This window comes from Ambystoma mexicanum, chromosome 2q (genome assembly GCF_040938575.1).
Source record: "Ambystoma mexicanum isolate Mex_15411 chromosome 2q, UKY_AmexF1_1, whole genome shotgun sequence".
In the NCBI taxonomy this organism is placed as follows: Eukaryota; Metazoa; Chordata; class Amphibia; order Caudata; family Ambystomatidae; genus Ambystoma; species Ambystoma mexicanum.
In genome coordinates this window covers 936,382,319-936,401,426 of record NC_090924.1, presented here as the reverse complement: position 1 = coordinate 936,401,426, position 19,108 = coordinate 936,382,319, and the positions used below count along the sequence as shown (strand labels likewise).

The window sequence follows — 19,108 nt, the reverse complement described above, 5'->3', positions numbered from 1 at the left end:
CCGCCTCCTGGCCCCTCTGCTGGCCGCGGACCATGGTCTGCAAGAGTCCGCGGAGCAGAAGATGGCAAGCGCGGCTACATTTAACAAGCGCTGGTTGGCAGCACCTTGAGTGAGTACAACAGGAAGGGGAACATCCTACTACAGCAAACGAACATTATTAGAAGAGAAATGCCACGGCAACAGCATCTCCTAAACATGTCCTGGCAAAACAACCAACGCCGTCTAAAAACACATTCACCAGCGCTCCCCAAACTACAATTACACGCACTTCCATATTTCTCTATGCTTGTGTTTTCAGAACTGTAATAATGGCTCGCTCAACAAAGCACATGGCTACAAACGGGTTGGTTTTAAAAGTTTGAGGGCAGACGCTTCCCGGCAGCGCATGCCCATGCAGAAGGTTAAGAAACGCGCGTGTGTGGCAGAGAGAGGGTCGTGCACGTCGGGGCACATGCCTGCGTGCAGTCATCATCGCTTGCCACGCTTCACGGCCCACATTTCAAAACACGGGCCGCTCGCACCGTAACACACCAGCGCAATGATAGTGCGAGAGTAAACACAACGCCGTGCATTCCCGGTGTGACCTCACTCGGCATTGTCTGTGTTCTATACGCCGTATCGCGTTACACTGCCTCTAACATTATAAAGCACGTGTGTTGACACATACAATAAACATGTTGGAACGCACGTAAAATTCAACCAGATGAATGCAACTAATGGGCAACAGAAAGACTGATTTGTGTTTGCTTTAAATTCCACCAAGAATTCAACTCGGAGCGAAATATCGGAGGGACGGGGGAGAGCTCTCGTCCACGGTAACCCACCCGGGTAACACGCCGTAGGGAGGCCTCGGGTCCCAGCCGCAATTTAGGAACAAACACGACCGGCATCTTCTCGCAAACCTGCACATTAATCTTCAACATACATTTCAATGGGTATTAAAGTTCAGCCGTGCAACTTCAACAGACTTGGACCGGTTCCTCTCCCCTACAACCTGGGACGTATCTACCCCTCTAATGTATAAAGCGGACTGGCCTCACTGCCGGACAATAGTCCCCCCACCCCAGGCAGAGCAGAGGCATGCACCCGCTCCAGCCGTATCTGCTCAAATCAAGCCCGCAACACGGGAGCGGGCCGGTCCGCTCTGTGGATCTTCTAGCCTCAAACGAACCCCGGACAGTCCGCGGATACTCGGGAGATAATGCGCCTCGTACCCCTGGAGGGCAGGTGGGCGCCCTGCAGCACTGGCACCCCGCCTCCTCCCTCGTTACTCGAGAGCTCAAGCATTACATCACCGGCGGACCATTGGTCCTGCACTTTAACTCTCCCGTGGCCAGCCATCGCTGCACTGACCAGTTGCATGGGGCAGGAGGGGAGCACGCGCTTCTCCACAAGCCGTCTCCCATACTTCCTAACATACCATCCCACTCAGTGCCCAGAGCCCATTGCCACAACGGGCCGATGCTGCACTTGCGGGCCCAGCCGGGGCCCGTTGGATGGTGCACGAGAGGGTAGAAAGGGAGTTGGTACTCGGGAAGTCTATCAGAAATCAGAAAAGTTTTTTAAAAAAATTAAAAACCAACCTCATGGACATCACTGAGCCTGAATTCCCTGCTGAGGTGCCCAACATGAGAGCCCCGGAGTGAGTGCATGTAGAACTGCAGCCAAGGCTTAACTAGCCCCCGTGAGTCACATCCTTCCCATTTGATTGCCGTCCAAGTCATGAGGTAATGCCCTGGCCTCTCCGCCTCGCGCTCCACTCCCCTCCTCCGCTCCGCCTCCTCCTCCCTCCCGGGCCCAGCGCTGCTGGTGAAGTCACCGTTTAAATCTGGCAGCGCTGCAGCGAGGAGGCTGCGATGTAACCAAAACAGCCCCCGGCCAAGTTCCAGACGGACGGGGGGACCTGGCGCGGCGAGTCGCCCATGGAGACGAGTAAACAGAGAGGGAAACAGAGCCGCCTCCGAGAGGGCCCGAGCAGCTGTCTCAAGATCAGAGTAAACACGCGCAAACTCCTGTCACTGATTTGCCGAGTTTGATCAGAAAACGGGACGAAAGGAAGGGCGAAGAGGAAGACAAACAAAAACACGCCGTGCGTTTCAGTGTTTCAAAGAGGAGAAACAGCGAGTCGAGAAACGGGGGCGGGGCGGAGGAGTTGCCAGAGGGCGGGTCTCGCCCCTGGAGACTGTCCCACTGGGTCTAAATGCGGAGGTAAACAAAAAGACGACCCGCCGAATGAGTGGCTTGATGCAGCCAGGTACGAGAGCTTTGCAGGAGTGATGATAGAAGGGTGCACGCATGGGGGGCGAATAAGAGGGTGGGTAAGCACCGGTGGCGTGACGAACACAGTGGAGATGCATGAAAGGACCAATGAATGAACGAGTCCACAAATGAACAGGTGGGGGGTTGCATGAATGACTGAATGCATGAATGAATGGGGTCATGGGTGACTGAATGAATGGGGGTGGATGAATGAGTGGATGGGTGAATACATGTGCAGGTGGAAATAGGGTATTAATGAATGCGTGGGTGATTGGGAAGGCAGATGAGTGAATAGCTGCACACGGGAGCATAGCTGGGCACTGGGGGTTATGTGGATGAATGGTGAGTGAATGAATGAATTAGGAAGGACAGTAGGATGGGTGACTGATTGAGTGAAGGATAACTGGTTGCATGATTGGATGGAGTAATTAATGAATGAACAAGCACGTGATTGAATGAACCTCTGATCTGACGTGCGCATCGTAGCAGACTCGGTTGCTTGAATAAAGGCTGGGCCGGAGGAAGATAGAGGCAGTGTCCTCTTACTGGAGGGCTGGGAAAGCCCGCTTTCGCATTCAACCTACAGACACGCCCCCTTTTGCGGCGGCACAGCTGCGCTCTGTGGTGGGAGGTGTCACCCCGTGGTTACGCTGTCTGCGGAGGAAGTCACCGCCCAGCCGTATTGTCAGGCTTCCCTTTTTTGCCAAGTTGGGTAACCCCGGGCCCATCACGTTATCTCTCCCTCACTTTTCTTCTCGGCACGAAACATCGAGAGCGCGTCGGACTCGTATCAAGTATTTATTCACGAGCAATAACGTAGCAGTTAGCACATTCGATTCTCTCCGGTTTTACTACAAGTTCTCCTTCCCTTTGCACCGTAAGGCACCGTACTGCCTGGGTGTCAGTTTCCTGAGGGCATTTACATGTGATAACGAGTGTTTCTAAATTTACGTCTGTAACGTGAGCTCACACGAGTAATCTGGGCTATGTTATGTTAAGTTATCCTGCATTTGTCTAGAGCCTCCTGCCATAGTTTATGGAGTCGATGCGCTTTTGCCTGTCCGAGAGGCAAATAGTTTAATAAAGAAAGGGTTCACCTTTTAAACCTTCTGGTCACACACACATGTACGTGACGCAGGCGCGCCTAGAGGGTCTTCTTCATAGCCCAAGCAGTACCACACGTAGAAGGCCGAGTTCACGCGAGAGGGGCTTACGGAAGGCAGCGTGCAAAAAACAGAGCTATGTCATTGGCGGGACAGAATATAACGTCGCAATTGCTCCAGAACCCGAGCAGACTCCGCGACGGTGTTCTAGATTTCACCTGTGCTCGAACGTGCCGGTTGGGGCGCTTTCACTCCCCCCAACCCCCACCAAACAGATAACGGGGATCGCGGGAGCGAGTGAAGTACATGTACCAGAAATAGGTCAGGACTTTTCAGGCACTGAACACGGGTCTGAACAGTACAGGGTCCAGGACTGATCCAGATAGTACACAGACTTTGCATGAGCCAGGAAAGTGCAGGGAATGCACATGCGCCACAAGAGTACAGTGGCGAAATAATGGGCTAAGGCAGTGCAGGATTCAGACATGAGCTAGAACAGTTCATGGACCAGAAATACATCAGGAACATGAATAAACCCAAAGAATACAGGGACCACAAATGAACCAGAGACGTGCAGGAACCAGATACATACCAGAACAGTACATGGACCAGAAATGAGCGAGGAACACCCATAAACCTGAAGCATACCGGGACCAGACATGCAAAGAACACACACAAATCTGAAAAATACAGGGACCACAAATGAACCAGAGTAGTGCAGGAACCAGACACATGATAGAACAGCACATGGACCATAACTGAGCCAGGAACACCCATAAACCCCAAGAGAACCAGGACCAGACATGCACCAGTAACATGCAAGGAACATGCATAAGCCCAAAGAATACAGGGACCACAAATGAACCACAGTCGTGCAGGAACCAGATACATACCAGAACAGTACATGGACCAGAAATAAGCCAGGAACACCCATAAACCTGAAGGGTATAGGACCAAACATGCAAGGAACACGGATAGGCCCAAAGGGAACATGCATAAGCCAAGAGAATACAAGGACCACAAATGAACCAGGGTATTGCAGGAAACAGACACATGCCAGAACAGTACATGACTAGAAATGAGCCAGGAACACCCATAAACCCGAAGAGTACCAGGACCAGACATGCAAGGTACACACATAAAACTGAAAAGTACAGGGACCACAAATGAACCAGAGTAGTGCAGGAACCAGACACATGATAGAACAGCACATGGACCAGAACTGAGCCAGGAACACCCATAAACCCCAAGAGTACCACCACCAGACATGCACCAGGAATATGCAAGGAATACACATAAACCCAAAGAATACAGGGACCACGAATAAACCAGAGTAGTGCAGGCTCCAGACACATGCCAGAACAGTTCATGGACCATAAATGACCCAGGAACACCCATAAATCTGAAGAGTACCATGACCAGACATGTGCTATGAACATGCAATACATACGGATAAGCCTGAATAATACAGGCTCCACAAACAAATGAACCAGATTAGTGCAGGAGCCAGACACATGCCAGAACAGTACATGGACCAGAAATTAGCCAGGAGCATGCAAGGAACACCCAGAGAGTTTCCAGGACCAGAAATGAACAAGGAACATGCATAAACTCGGACCGTAGGGATCACAAATGAGCCAGAGCAGTGTAGGAACCAGACACATGCAAGAACTGTACATATACCAGAACCCAGCCAGAAACATGCAAGGAACACACATAAGTTCTAAGAGTGTCTGGACCATAAATGAGCCAGGAATATTCAAGGGACACCCATAAACCTGAAGAATACAGGGACCACAAATGAACCAGAACAGCACCGGGACCAAACACACAGCATAACAGTACATGGACCATAAATCAGCCAGGAACGTGCAAAGAACATACATAAACCCAAAGACTGGCGGGACAAGAAATGAGCCAGGAACATGTTAGGAACACCCATTGGGTCGAAGAGCACAGAGGCCAGAAACGAGAGAGGGAATTGCAAGGACCAGACATGAGCCAGAAATGTACAGGGAGCAACAGTCAGCCAGACTATTGCAGGTACCAGGCCAAAACAGTACACAAGCCACGAATGAGACAGGAAAGTACAGTGAATGCATATATAACCGAACAGTACAGGGCCCAGAAAAGAACCAGAGCAGTGCAGGAACCAGACATGCTAGCAACACCGATAAGCCCAAAGAGTCCAGGAGCCACACATGGGAAAGGACATTGCAGTCACCAGGCATTATCCAGAACAGTACAGGAACCAACAATTGGTCATCCTAGTTCAGGTACCAGACATGGGCCAGCACAGTACAGGGACCAACAGGGAGGCAGGCATGTGCATGCACTCACTAGGCATGAGCCAGAACAGTGCACAGGCCATGAATGAGCCAGGAAAGAACAGGGAAAACACATAAGCCAGAAGAGTACAGGGACCAGAAAAGCGCTAGAGCAGTGCAGGCACCAGACATGAGCCAGAACAGGACGGGGCTAGAAATGGGCCAAGGTAATGCATGGGCCATAAATAAGCCAAAATAGTGTAGACATGACAGAGCACTGCAGGCGCAGAGTTGCATCAGCAAATTAGAGGGTCAGTGCAGGCACTTGGCATGGCCCAGACCAGTATTCCTGGTAGCCAGCAAGAGCCCCACCCACGCCAAAAAGGAGAGAGTAACGTGTCCAAACACAATGAAGTAACCTGAAAAGTGGCAGAACCGCGCCAGAACCGAACCAGATTCTAAAACGCGAAACAATATCAAAATATCCTAAAATAGCCAGAACTGTATAATGGGTGCAGAAACATAACTGACATAAAACAGTACGGGCCTGAACTAGATACCAGCAACATAACTGGAAATGAACCGAAGCGCACCCAGAACCAGGCGCAAGCCGCGGGAAGAAACAGAACTAGTGCAATACAGCCAAGAACCAGAAGCCAGAAAGGACCGGGCAAGTCCCAGCGCCCGGCATATGCTACAATGCAATTATTTATTTACAATCCGAGGGACCCGGAACTGCACCCCCTCTAACGGGTGTTGGAGGATGGAACTTGGCCGCCTTGCGGATAGATGCGTGATATTTTAGGTGCGGTTTGGTATCAGTGCGCCCAACTCTAACGTCTGCACAATATGACACGTGTCGGTGCAAAACTGTCAGGCGCTTCAGCTTAATGCACACACAGCGTACCCCGTACATCGGGGCAGCGTTTCACTTCCCTCTGTTTTACCCGCCTCGTTCCGCACTTTCTCCCCATCTGGCATTACAGGACCGCCCGCTATGAGCCAGAGGCGTCTTCAAGGTGAGGTAGGTGTGCCCGGGTTTGGTGCCCATCGAAGCATGTATTGGCCAGGTGCGTGCCGCACAACCCCAGACTGCTTGGCCGTGCAGAGCGCAGTCGGTGCCACCGAGGAAACAGCGCGAGCTAAACGAGAACCAGGCAATAGTGGTTAAGCAGTGCTGCGGCCAACATGCTCTCCGGGGAGCCGTGTGAAAAGCGGGGGCCGGCCCGACGTGGCCATTTTTCGACTCCGCCGTCGCGGTGATATGAGGGTGTAAACTCAAAGAGACCTCATACTCCTTTATCCGAGCCGTCCTCATTTCAGAGATTTAAACCGCGAGGAGGGCGGCGGGCACACACATGCTGCACGGCACCAGTCCGCTGATAAATACCAAAGCCAACGTCTCACAAGCCTGTAAGGGTTGGGGGCTACTTCCGCCTATTGCTTAGCACGCGTGTCAGCCCACGCGGCAATATGAACACGGGGCGGAAGTCACCTTACAGCTTACACTTTCACGCATAGAGGTGAATGCGCACACCGGCGCCTGCTATCAATTAGCGCGAGACTGTACAGTTGCACGCACATTGTTGTGTTCACGCACATCTGCTGCACGTGCCCCTTGGGATGGGTAATTACGTGACCTGGTGGTAACCCTTAAATTATACCAAGAAAGTATTACACCCAAAGTCACTAGTGCGCAGATACGGAATTCAAAACCAATATGCATTTCGATATGTTTTGCACATGCGTTCTGTATACATGGTTGTTTCATGTATCGTGCATGGTTTTACCAACAGCGCCAGATCATACACCATCGAGTATTGATTGGCTTTCTCTACGCCTGGCTGTTTTTTTTGTTTTTTTTGTACCATGATATGAACTGTTGGATCAAATAGAAGAATCTAAGTTTGACTTTCCCATGTATTAGAATTAAACTGGCAAATGCACCCTATTTATTTATTTATTTATTTATTTATTTCAATTTGTTGGTAAAACCAGCCCTAAGTAGAACGCTATTGGTTATGAGGTGTGCAGTACTTCCACCTGGATTGATAAACATCCCAAATTAACAATGTTCCACTCAGATTGTTTCTTAAACTGCGATCGAACACTAATGAGAGCAGACTGAAATTCATATTGGAATTGGATCGAGTATCTGGCGCTAGTGCCTTTGGGTGCAGTCCTGTCTTGCCTTAATTACGCCACTGCTAACCTCGCCATCGGTCGAAGTTTTTTTTTTAACTCCCAGCTCCAACCTTGATATCAAAATAGTAGAAGGGGGAACCCGGGGGGAACGCGAAGCGTTTCCTCCCGGGGAGTTTTTGGCACTGCACACGGCCAGCGAGTGGCCGTGGGAGGCAGAGCGCCTCGCTGGGTATTTAAGGGGCTCAGGGAAGGTTCGGGAGCCAGGCGACGGTTAGGACTTGAAGATTGTCAGTCCGGGTCGCCTGCTCCCGAGCCTTCCCTGAGATAGCCAGGCCTAGTGTGTGGGCGAGTATAGTGCAGGTGAGGCAGGGTAGGGTTTAGTGGGATTAGGAGGTTAGGTTTTTAGGTATAAAAAAAAAATATATATAAAAGAGGAATCATTTTATTTACATTCAGGGGTGCCGTAAATAAGACACCCCTAGTTTCTTACCTGCGTGTTGGGGCGGGTCGCGGTCGGGAGCGTTTTCTGTGTGTTTCGGGGGCCGGGCGGGCGTCTCTGCACGGCTCGGGTGCGTGGAGGAGTTTGTATTTTTCTTTTTCTTTGCGTTTGGGGGGGGCGGGATTTGTCGCGGGCTTGTCTGGTCTCCGGGACCCCGCGTGCGGCTGTGGTGCGGGCCGTCGGCTTCTTCGCCTGGAGCGGCGCGCGTTGGCGTTCTCCTGAGCGAGAGGCACGGTCTTTCTTAAAGGGACCGTGTCTTATTTTTAGTGCGGGTGCGTTAAGGTTATGTATCAGGCAGGGGGCAGTGTGATAATTTTTGTATCTAAGTAGATTTTATCTGGGGGTTTTATTTTTGGTTTAAATTTTATACGGTGGTTCTTTTTGCTAGGGGGTGCTATTTAAGGCAATTGTTATTAGGGGTTTATAAAAAAATAAAAAAAAAATATTTTTTTTTAGGGTAATAATTATTTATTATCCTTACATAGTATTATAAGGTATTTTTTACTTCTTTATTAGTTCTTTATAGCAATTTATTTTATTGGGGTTGCCAGCTTACAAGTACATTCCAAGGGTAGGTTCTGACTCGGGGGCTTAGCTAGTTAGCTTCATAGGGCGGAATATTAGTGCACTCTAAGAGGAGTAGTGCACTATGGTGGGACAGGGAGCTAGTGAGAAGGGTATGGTTGATGCTAGGGCTTTGAGGGAGGCCCTTGAAATTATTAGCCGGGCGTCTAAGGCCCAGCTGGAGGGGGCAGTGGGGGAGGTCACGGGTGAGAGGGAGGTAGGTGGGGGCAGGCCGCAGCGTAGAGCCGCGGCTGATGGGGCTCTCGCAGCAGTGGTGGCTTGCACCCCCGCGGCGGGGAGAGGGGAGGTATGGGAATCCAGGGGAAGGAGGTTGAGAAGGGAGATAGATAGCAGGGCGTCTAAGGGAGAGATGATTTCGGGTGGGGAGCCAGTGAGGGAGGGAGTAATTAATAGCCCTAGGGAAGATAGGAGTGCGCAGATGGAGAGGGCTCTTGGGAACCCGAGCGGGGCGAGTGAGGAGGTACAGAGGGGGATGGCAGGGCAGAGGGGAGGAGGGGGTAAATACTTGCAGAAGAGTACAGGAGGGAGAAGGAGGGAGAGGTCCCCATCAATTGAGGAGGTTAGAGTGGGGCGCGGAACGGCCCCCATGGGTAGGAGGATTGAGGGTGGAGGGCGCTGCGCAGCCCCCGCTGGTCAGAGGGAGGTTGAGGGTTTTAGTATGGCCCCGCCTCGATCAGCACAAGGAGAGCCTAGAGGGTGCAGCACGGCCCCTAGCAATGAGAATTACAGGGTGGAGGACGGAACGCCTCGCCCGAGAGAAGAGGACCAGGCAGGGGTCCCCCCGGCCCCGCCGAGAAGACGTCAAAGGAGTGATGGGGCGTACGCCCCGGGCTCGCAAGAAGAAGATCATCTCAACTCGGGCATGAGCTCGCATCAGCAGTGGTATTTAAGGGATGATGAAGTTGGATTGGAGGAATATGTGGGGCAATGGGAGGTAGAAGGTTATAGATCGGCAAGGGTAAGGGGGGAGGAGAAAAGAAGCTTGAGGTGGGATATGGAAAGGCAGGTGCAGGGGGGTAGGGGGTCGGGGAAACTATTGGCTGGGTGAGTCTGTTGACATGTTTTGTCCCCGCAGTAGGAGCCCTCTAAGAAAGGAGATGAGGAGCATCGGGGTGGATGCCAGACCACAGACGGCAGGCGTGGAAAGAGGTGAGCCGGAACGGGAATGGTCATCTGCATGGCAGAGAGGGGTCACGAGAAGGGTGATGGGGAATGAAGGGGCAAATTTGCATGGGGTAAGGAAAGAAGCTGGTGTGCAGGCCATTGGAGCCGTGGGGGTTGAGAAGAGCATTTGCTCAGTGGAGGTCCAAACGGACAAGGTGATGAAGCCATTGGTGCTCGAAGTGCAAGCTGAAAATAGAAAAGAGGATGAAGTGAAAGGAAAGGAGAAAAAATTGCCGTACATGGGGATAACAAAACCATTGGGGGCACACTTGATGGCAACGACAAGGGAGAAGATTCAGGCTGGGGAATTCGTAGATGTGTTCAAATTGCTGCATAGGGAAGTGAGAGCAAAAGAGGGGTCTAAAGACTATTGAGAATTGGACGTCGGCATTTATCATTTATGCCAGTGTTTATTGTGAAAAATTTCCAGAGCGTTGCGTGGCCTTGCTCAAATATATAGATGTTATCAGGAAGGCTTTCACGAGTTTTGGGGGCTTTGCATGGGTAAGGTATGATGAGGAATTCAGAGCGAGATTGGCGGAGGACAGTCAGGTGGTCTGGGGGGAGATAGACATGGATCTCTGGCTGCAATGGATGGCTCCAACAAGGCCTGCCCCGACGCTGCACACGGCGAGCGGGCTGCCTGTACCTTTCCGGCCCTTTCTTGGTCACCCCACCCATGAGGGGGCGGGGGGAGGAGGTAGGGGGCAGTCATCAGCAGCGTGCTGGGGGTATAATAAGGACGGCTGCGCAAGGACCCTGTGTAGGTTCAGGCACGAGTGTAGCAAGTGTGGTGGAAAACACCCTCTCACTCAGTGTTTCCAACAGGGGGACAGGGGGAGGGGGAGGGGGCAGGTAGAGGGGTTGTGGGGAAAAGCTTTTACTCCAATTAAAGTGGGGGTGCTCGAAAATTGGTTGCAATTTTATCCGGACAGGGAAGGGGCGAAGATTTTGAGTGAGGGTTTCTGTCAGGGGTTCAGATTAGGGTACCAGGGCCCAAGAGTGCGTAGGTGGGCTGAAAATTTGAAGTCAGCAAGAGAAAATGTTGACGTGGTGAGACATAAATTGACCAAAGAAATAGTGGCAGGAAGGACAGTGGGCCCATTTGATGACCTGACGGGTGATTTAGTTATATCCCCATTGGGGGTGGTGCCGAAGAAAGCTCCGGGGGAGTTCAGACTGATACATCATTTGTCATGGCCGGAGGGTATGTCAGTTAATGATTTTATTGCCCCGGAAGAGTGTGGGGTTGTGTATGCCAGTGTTGACCAGGCGGTGGAGCTGATAAGGAAGGAAGGGCGAGGGGCCTTCATGGCCAAGTGTGATATCAAGGCGGCTTTCAGGTTATTGCCGGTGCACCCGGAGGATTTTTGGTTGTTGGGCTTGCAGTTTGAGGACAGCATATACATAGACAAAGCCTTGCCAATGGGGTGCGCAATTTCCTGTGCTTTGTTTGAGCGGTTCAGCTCTTTCTTACAGTGGGTCTTCTCATTCAGTTCGGGTTGGGAGAGTGTGCTGCACTATTTGGATGATTTTCTTTTCATTAGCGGGGCAGAAAGAGTGGAGGATTGTAAAAAAATGCTACAGTCGTTTCAGGAGCTGATGGAGGAGCTGGGGGTGCCCTTAGCGGAAGACAAAAAAGAGGGGCTGGCAGTGGTATTGACATTTCTAGGAATTGAGCTGGATTCAGTGGCCATGACCTCACGCTTGCCGCATGACAAGGTGAGCAAATTGGTGGTTTTGTTGGAAAAAGCGGTGGCGGCCAAGAAAATGATGCTGGTTGAAATGCAGAGTTTGGTAGGGCATCTGAATTTTGCATGCAAGGTGGTGGCCCCAGGGCGGACATTTTGCAGGAACATGGCGAGGGCTATGGGGGGAGCAAAGTGCCCACATCATCGGATAAGAGTGTCAGGGGCAGTGAGGGAGGATTGCAGAATTTGGCTGCGGTTTTTGGAGAGTTTCAACGAGTGTCGATGTGGTTGCAGGGAGACCCGGTGACTTGGGAAGTACAGATATTTTCTGATGCAGCAGGAGCGGGAGGTTTCGGAGTTTTCTGGGGAGGAAAGTGGTGTGCGGAGAAATGGCCATTGCGGTGGTTGAAGGAAGAAAGGAGTATAGCATTTCTTGAATTTTTTCCACTACTAGTGGCATTGCAGTTGTGGGGGAAAGATTTGCAAAACAAGAAGGTGAATTTCAATGTTGACAATGAATGCGTAGTTCATGTGGTGAACAGGCAGTCAGCTAAGGATCAGAGGGTGGTAAGACTGATGAGAGGATTTGTTCTGTGCTGCATGGAATGGAATGTGGTGTTTAAGGCAACACATGTGCCGGGGAAGGATAATGGCATCGCTGATGCATTATCTCGTTTTCAATGGCAGAAATTCCATGGATAGGCGGCTCCAGGTGCAGAGCAGGAGGGGCAACAGATTCCGGAGGAGCTGTGGAAGATAGGAAGCTGAGAGGGCTTTCATTGGTGGAGGGTTCATTGGCCTCGGCATCTAAGGAGTCATACAGGAGGGCCTGGGAGGATTTTATTAGAGGGGGAGCTTGTAGTTGGAAGGGTAGATTGGACACAGAAGAGAGGAGGAGAGATGATGTCATGAATTTTCTCCTGAGGTGTATGGACAGGGGCTGGTCAAAGGCAACGATTGCGGGGAAGTTAGCAGGGATTGCTTTCTATGGGAAATGGTTTTGGGGTTTTCAACCAAGTGGGGGGGAAATGGCAAATAGGATGTTGGAAGGATGGGCAAGGGAGAGTAAGAGGGACAAGGATAAGAGGAGGCCGATATCGGCGGAATTGTTGCAGAGGCTGATCGAGGTGGTGGGGGGAGTTTGCTGGTCGGTATGGGAAGGGGAATTGTTTGTGACTTGTTTTACTTGGTTATTCTTTGGGGCTTTCAGGGTTTCTGAGTTGGTAGGGGGCAGAGGGGGGGGTAGGAGGACTGCAATGGGAAGATGTTCGAATTACAGAAGAAGGTCTGGACATCAAGATCAGAAGATCCAAGACTGACCAGAAGGGGAGGGGTTCTTGGGTTCTACTGGGTAGGGGGAGTAAGGATTTATGCCCAGTACAGGTAGGAAGGGTGTGGAAGGAGCGTTGTGGGGGTAAGACAGGCTTGGTGTTTCAGCATGAGGATGGATCGCCGGTGGCAGCGGCACGTGTGCTGGGGGTATTGAGGAAGGCGTTGGTGGCAGTGGGTGAAAAGGCAGAGGATTTTGGGACTCATTCTTTTAGGATGGGCGCAGCATCTGAAGGTAGTAGGTTGGGATTTTCGAAAGACAAAGTGAAAAACTTGGGGCGTTGGAGGTCTGGGAAATACAAGGGGTACGTCAGGGAGTTTGATAAAGGGAATGTTTGAAGAAAGGAGGGAAAGGATTTTGGGACGACTGCTTTTATTGTAATGTTTTTGACTTGTCAGTGATTTTTTATTTCTTTTTCAGATGCTGCGCGAAAGGAAGGGGAGTTGGCGCAAGTGTGGATTGTTGGCCATTCAATTGTTAAGTGGGCTGGGAAAGAGGCGGAGAAAAGGGTGTTTGGGAGGCAGCTGGGATGCAGCTATAAGGAGGTGGTGGTGAGATGGCACGGTTTGGGGGGTCTGCGTTGGGATCAGCCGCTTCCTATATTAGCAGGGATGAGGGAACGCTATGGGGTTCCAGAGGTGGTGATTATTCACGCAGGAGAGAATGACCTGGTGAAGGATACGGGGGTTTCTCTGCGAAGGAAAATTAAGAGGGATTTAGTTTGGATGAGGGAAATGTGGCCTCAAGCTAAGGTGGTTTGGACCAAGTTGTTGCCGCGGAGAGTTTGGAGGGGGGCGAGAAATGAGGGAGCAATAGAGAGGACTAGGAAAGGGATAAACAGGGAAATGGTTAAGTTTTGTGCCTCAGTGGCGGTACAAGTCATGGACCATAAAGAAATAACGTAGGAAGGGCTCCTTATTTTTAGAGAGGATGGAGTACACTTGTCCATGTATGGGAATAATCATTACCTGGCGGACTTGAGTTCCTGGCTGGGAGACTGGGTAAGAAGCTGGAGGTAGGAAAGAGGAGGGGGGGGGAGTGGGGCTGAAAGAACTCCTCAGGGGAGGGTTTTTCTGGTGCCGGGGGCATGGCCCCTTTTGATGTGGGGGGAGGGGAGCACAATGGGGAATGACACGGGAAAGGATGGGGTGGCGCTGTTTGCACAAGCAGGTCACCCCGGGGGAACAGGTATTGAGCCTGGAGGGGCATGGCCCCTGGGAGAAAGCGGGACGCCTGGGAAAAGGGCAAGGAGACGATAGGCTCCAAGGGGTAAGTAGGGAGGAAAAGGCTGAGTTATTTATTTAATTGTTGGAAAAAATGAAAATGAAAAGGAGAATGTTTAATTATTTAATTGTTTGTTGAAATATTTATTTAGTTTGTTAGGCCATTGGAGCCAGTTAAGCATTTTGAATTGTAAGCTTTGGCCTGTCACATTAAAGCGACCTTTTCCACTTTTAAATGAGTCTGGGTTTTTGTGCAGTAAGCCAAAAGGGGGGGCCCGGGGGGAACGCAAAGCGTTTCCCCCCGGGGAGTTTTTGGCGCTGCACACAGCCAGCGAGTGGCCGTGGGAGGCAGAGCGCCTCTCTGGGTATTTAAGGGGCTCAGGGAAGGTTCGGGAGCCAGGCGACGGTTAGGACTTGAAGATTGGCCCGCCCTCCCACCCCTTCATTTTGGGTTTTAGGCCATAGGTCTGTTTCAAGCATGGGAGAGGCTCCAGGGTACATGGGATTAAAGGGGGGGTTTCTATATGCTATGCCGAGGTTTTTTTTTAGGGGTTTTGTGGGGGTTTTGTTAAAGGTAGGGGTGGTAGTTTTTTGTGACAGGTCGGGGCATTGTGAAGATGTGATGTAAATTTATGTTGCTGATGTGGCAGGTCAGGCTGGCTGCAGGTCAGAGGAAGGGGGAGATTGGTGTAGAGGGGAGTATAATGGGGTTGAAGTGGTTCTGGGCGCCGGGGGCATGGCCCCTTTTGATGTGGGGGGAGGGAAGCACAATGGGGAATGACACGGGAAAGGATGGGGTGGCGCTGTTTGCACAAGCAGGTCACCCCGGGGGAACAGGTATTGAGCCTGGAGGGGCATGGCCCCTGGGAGAAAGCGGGACGCCTGGGAAAAGGGCAAGGACACGGTAGGCTCCAAGGGGTAAGTAGGGAGGAAATGGCTGAGTTATTTATTTAATTGTTGGAAAAAATGAAAATGAAAAGGAGAATGTTTAATTATTTAATTGTTTGTTGAAATATTTATTTAGTTTGTTAGGCCATTGGAGCTTGTTAAGCATTTTGAATTGTAAGCTTTGGCCTGTCACATTAAAGCGACCTTTTCCACTTTTAGAGTCTTGGTTTTTGTGCAGTAAGCCAAAATGATTAGGACTTGTTCATGGCCCATCCGATGTCAAACTCACCATTTCCCCATTCAAGAGCTGCAGTGAAATGAGTATCGCTAGTCGAGGATGACTTTCCCAACTACCCAGAGTTTGACCCCCCACCACTCACCGCACAAGACACTCCTTTTCATCAGTAGATGCTTTTCATTTGCAATTCACCCGCCATGGCACTTCCTTCTACGTCCAATTTAAAAAGTGCTCTTAAATTAACTGAAATACAAATGAACATTATTTGTATTCTAGAATTGTAGAACTAAGTTTGGGGTATTCAGGGAGAGTCTCACTGTCCTGGATGCTTTCTTTTGAAACTTTGAGTTAATCTGGTTGTGTGCTAAGTCGCATAGGAAATGCCCTAAGGAGTGAACCCCCCACCCCACTCCAAAAAAATTGGCTAATGAGTTTCAAGCGACTCGAGGAACATAATTAGCAATACAAATGAATGGCGCATTACGAGAAGTGTCGCTTGAATCTGATTTGTTTTCTATATTTTATCAGAATGGGTTTACCGGAAACCTTACATAATGTAAATATTGAAATCTCTCCATCCAAATGCAATTCAATATTCCAAATAAAAACAGGCATTTCTAAAGCCTACGGTTTTGGTTTTAATGTAGGCACGGGATCGACATTTGCATTACACTGCCACAATGGAACTATTCGGCCATAAAATGGTAACAACTGCAAAATGGCATGAGTACCTCGGCATAAGACAGCAGTGACTAGCGAATGATTATCAAATACATATACACAAGCCAAAACTGTTGTCTTTAGCAGGACTTCAGTGCAAGGAAACACATACTGCTTATCTATCAATGCACACTTGATAAAGACATGCTAATTACACCATTAGCACACGGGGGCAGGACACACAGCCAATCAGGTTGCTCAGATCGTGGGCAGAACCTCAATGCCTGCGTTCCGAGCAACCTCAAGGCTACTCACACCCACCCGCCATCTTCCCTCCTCCATCCCATTCGGTCTCAGGTCCTTTCCCTCCCTCTCCCCTGCCCCACCTACCTGATTCCTTTGATGGCAGTGGCACCACTGCCACCACTGCTGCCGGTGTTGCCGCCACCAATGCTCTGCACTCAGGGCCACCATGTGTAACGCTCACCTGATTCCCGTAGAGGCGCCGGTCTTGACTGGGCGTATACCGTATCTTCAAAGGTGATGTGTAACACACGGCTGGCTCTTTGGGCTGGACCTCTGTGCACTGTATGTCTGACTCGAAGGGTAAGATGTCTTAGGTAAGTGAACGCCGTGCTCTCCATCTGCCTCGGGGCAGGGTGCTGTAACCAGTTTCTTCACTGGATAAGGGGAGCAGGCCTCTTGACTTCAGAGGACTGCTGTCCGTCGTTTACTGCACGAACAGTAAGTTTCGAGTAATTCTAATGTCTTTAAAGTCTTTAGTAATGATGTTTCTTGTTTTGCAGGGTTCCGGCGATGGCGGATGACGGGCTGAAGTGAGTTGAAGATGGAGCCCGTGTGATGAATAGAAGTGCCTGGAAGCACGTAAGTAAGCGCTTGTTGCCTGCTTCACGATGCGCTCTAACTGTCTTTTTATTTTGCAGGTACAAGTTCGGAGCGGCTGCAGGGTGCCGGAATACCCACTGGGTTAGATGTGGAAAGGAGTAATGGCACGTGAGTATTAAAGTTCCCCAATGTCTTTAAACGCACCTTGTTTTGTCTTTCAGATGCGGGATGCAGCGCCGAAGGCCTCCGGAGCGTGCGAAGAGTTGGTAAGCTTTTGTCTTTCAGATGCCAGAATGCAGTGTGAAGACCTCCGGAGCGCACGAAGAGTAGGTAAGCCTTTGTCTTTCAGATGCCGGAATGCAGCGCGAGGCGTTGGTGACAGCCGATGGACCAGGTAAGTGAAGAGCTGTCACTGAAGACCGTAATGCTAACCTGTTCTTTCTTGTCTTTATAGGTGTTGCTGAAGACTGGATTCAGGATGGTAAGCCTTTTTCCTTAGGCCCAGGATCAGATGCAGAAGACATGATGAGCGTTCTGCTGCAGAGGATGCAGAATAACGCAAAGCAAGATTCATCCATCGGGTGTGGTTTAAATAGCCTCCTGTAGTGCTTATGTGTCTCCTTCCACAGCCACGCCTAGGTAAGAAAAGAGTTCCTGCTTTCCAGAAGAGTTCCAGTGTTCTGAATCTAGGGAGTGGCTCCTGCCCCACCCAACAGGAAAAGTAGTTCCAAACAGAAGAGGATCAGAGGCTCAACTGGCAGGCAAGTAAGCAGCATGGTCTGCTGCAGGTAAGTCCACCAAAGCATTATGAGCCCGGCGCTTCCAGCGCTGGGACTGGGCATATTTATGAGCCTGGTGCCACTGGCGCCAGGACTGGGTCCAAAAGGTCCCAATTGGGACTGGTTGGCACTCGGAACCTGGGTTATGGATCTGCTTCCAAGGGAGTTGGGAAAACCCTGACCTTTTGGAAGCAGAGATCATGACAGTACCCCCCCTCAAGGCCCCTCCCAAACCGGGCTTCTCCGGGGGTTTTGGCTTGTCAGGAAATGTTCGGTGAAATCTTTTGATTAGGCGAGGAGCGTGGACGTATTCAGCAGGTTCCCAGGATCTCTCTTGGGGGCCGTAGCCTTTCCAGTCAATTAGGTAAAATAGTTTAGATTTGGAGATTTTGGAGTCCAGAATGCTTTTGACTTCAAACTCGAGTTCTCCATCAACTAGGATAGGTTTTGGAGATTTAGTTAGTCGGGTTTGAGGTTGCACAGGTTTTAATAGAGAGACGTGGAAGACCGGATGTATCTTCATGTGCGGGGGCAAGTCCAACTTGACCGCTACTGGGTTTACTATGGTAGTGATGGAATAGGGACCAAGGTATCTTGGGTTGAATGTGCGTGGCCCTTTTAGAGGTAGATATTTGGTGGATAACCAGACTTGATCCCCTACTTGATATTGAGGGGCTTCCTTCCGATGAAGATCTGCTCCTTTCTTGTATTGTTCTTTAGCCCTTTGAAGGTGAGAAACAGCTTCCTTAAAGGCTTGGGTGATTGTAGAATGCAGGTAGTCTACTGCTGGTGTTTCAAGATCTTGGAGGGGATCCAACTCCGAGGTTCGAGGGTGACTGCTGTTGGGTGTCCTGACCCACGTTTAAGCTATCATGCTGCAACATTTGGTGCTGTGGGCTTAGAAAATTCAAGATGGCGGAAAACCCACATGTGCGCTGAAATCCAGGAAAGCTGCGCAGTTTGTGCGAACACTAAAATGGTTGCCTCACTTGCCACCCACCAGTGCGAGAATGAAAGGCTGGGTTGCCATGAGGGAAATGGGTTGCCAAAGGAAAAACAGTAGCGCCGGTTAGCTTCAAAGCGCTTTAAAACCACCATTGGACTACCCGCACAGTAGTCTGAAACCATTGGGAGTGGCAATGCTGATTGCCAAAAGCAAACCCATAACTGTTGGGAATTCATTTTCTTAAATCCCAAAAATGGGTGCAGTACCAGTACTCACCACTATCCAAAGGCCGGCAGTTTAAAACCACCCTGTGTTTCTCTGAAGGCAGGCTCAAACTGTCTATTTTAAACATTGCAACACATCTAAAAACTCACTGGACACCAGCAGACATTTGGTAGAATGGAGTGTTGTGTGCCTACAAAATCTGGGAAATGAAGAGCCCAAAACAATGCTTATAACAAAACTGCTATGGAGTCAGCAGTTTA

General features: G+C 50.4%; 1 protein-coding gene across 3 annotated transcripts in view; it reads right to left on the bottom strand.

Moving 5' to 3' along the window:
- The window catches only part of CREB5 (cAMP responsive element binding protein 5), a 1,617,326-nt gene that overhangs the window by 422,710 nt on the left and 1,175,508 nt on the right, over window positions 1-19,108 (bottom strand). Inside the window, exon 1 of one of the 3 annotated variants that reach the window (XM_069648242.1) lies at window positions 1,584-2,032. The exons of 1 other annotated variant lie outside the window; for it this stretch is intronic. In XM_069648242.1, the coding sequence (XP_069504343.1) occupies window positions 1,584-1,630 (47 nt within the window). In that variant the 5' untranslated portion in view covers window positions 1,631-2,032. Of the gene's footprint in view, window positions 1-1,583; window positions 2,033-19,108 lie in introns of those variants that run through there. One more of the 3 variants, XM_069648243.1, reaches the window with a different exon arrangement.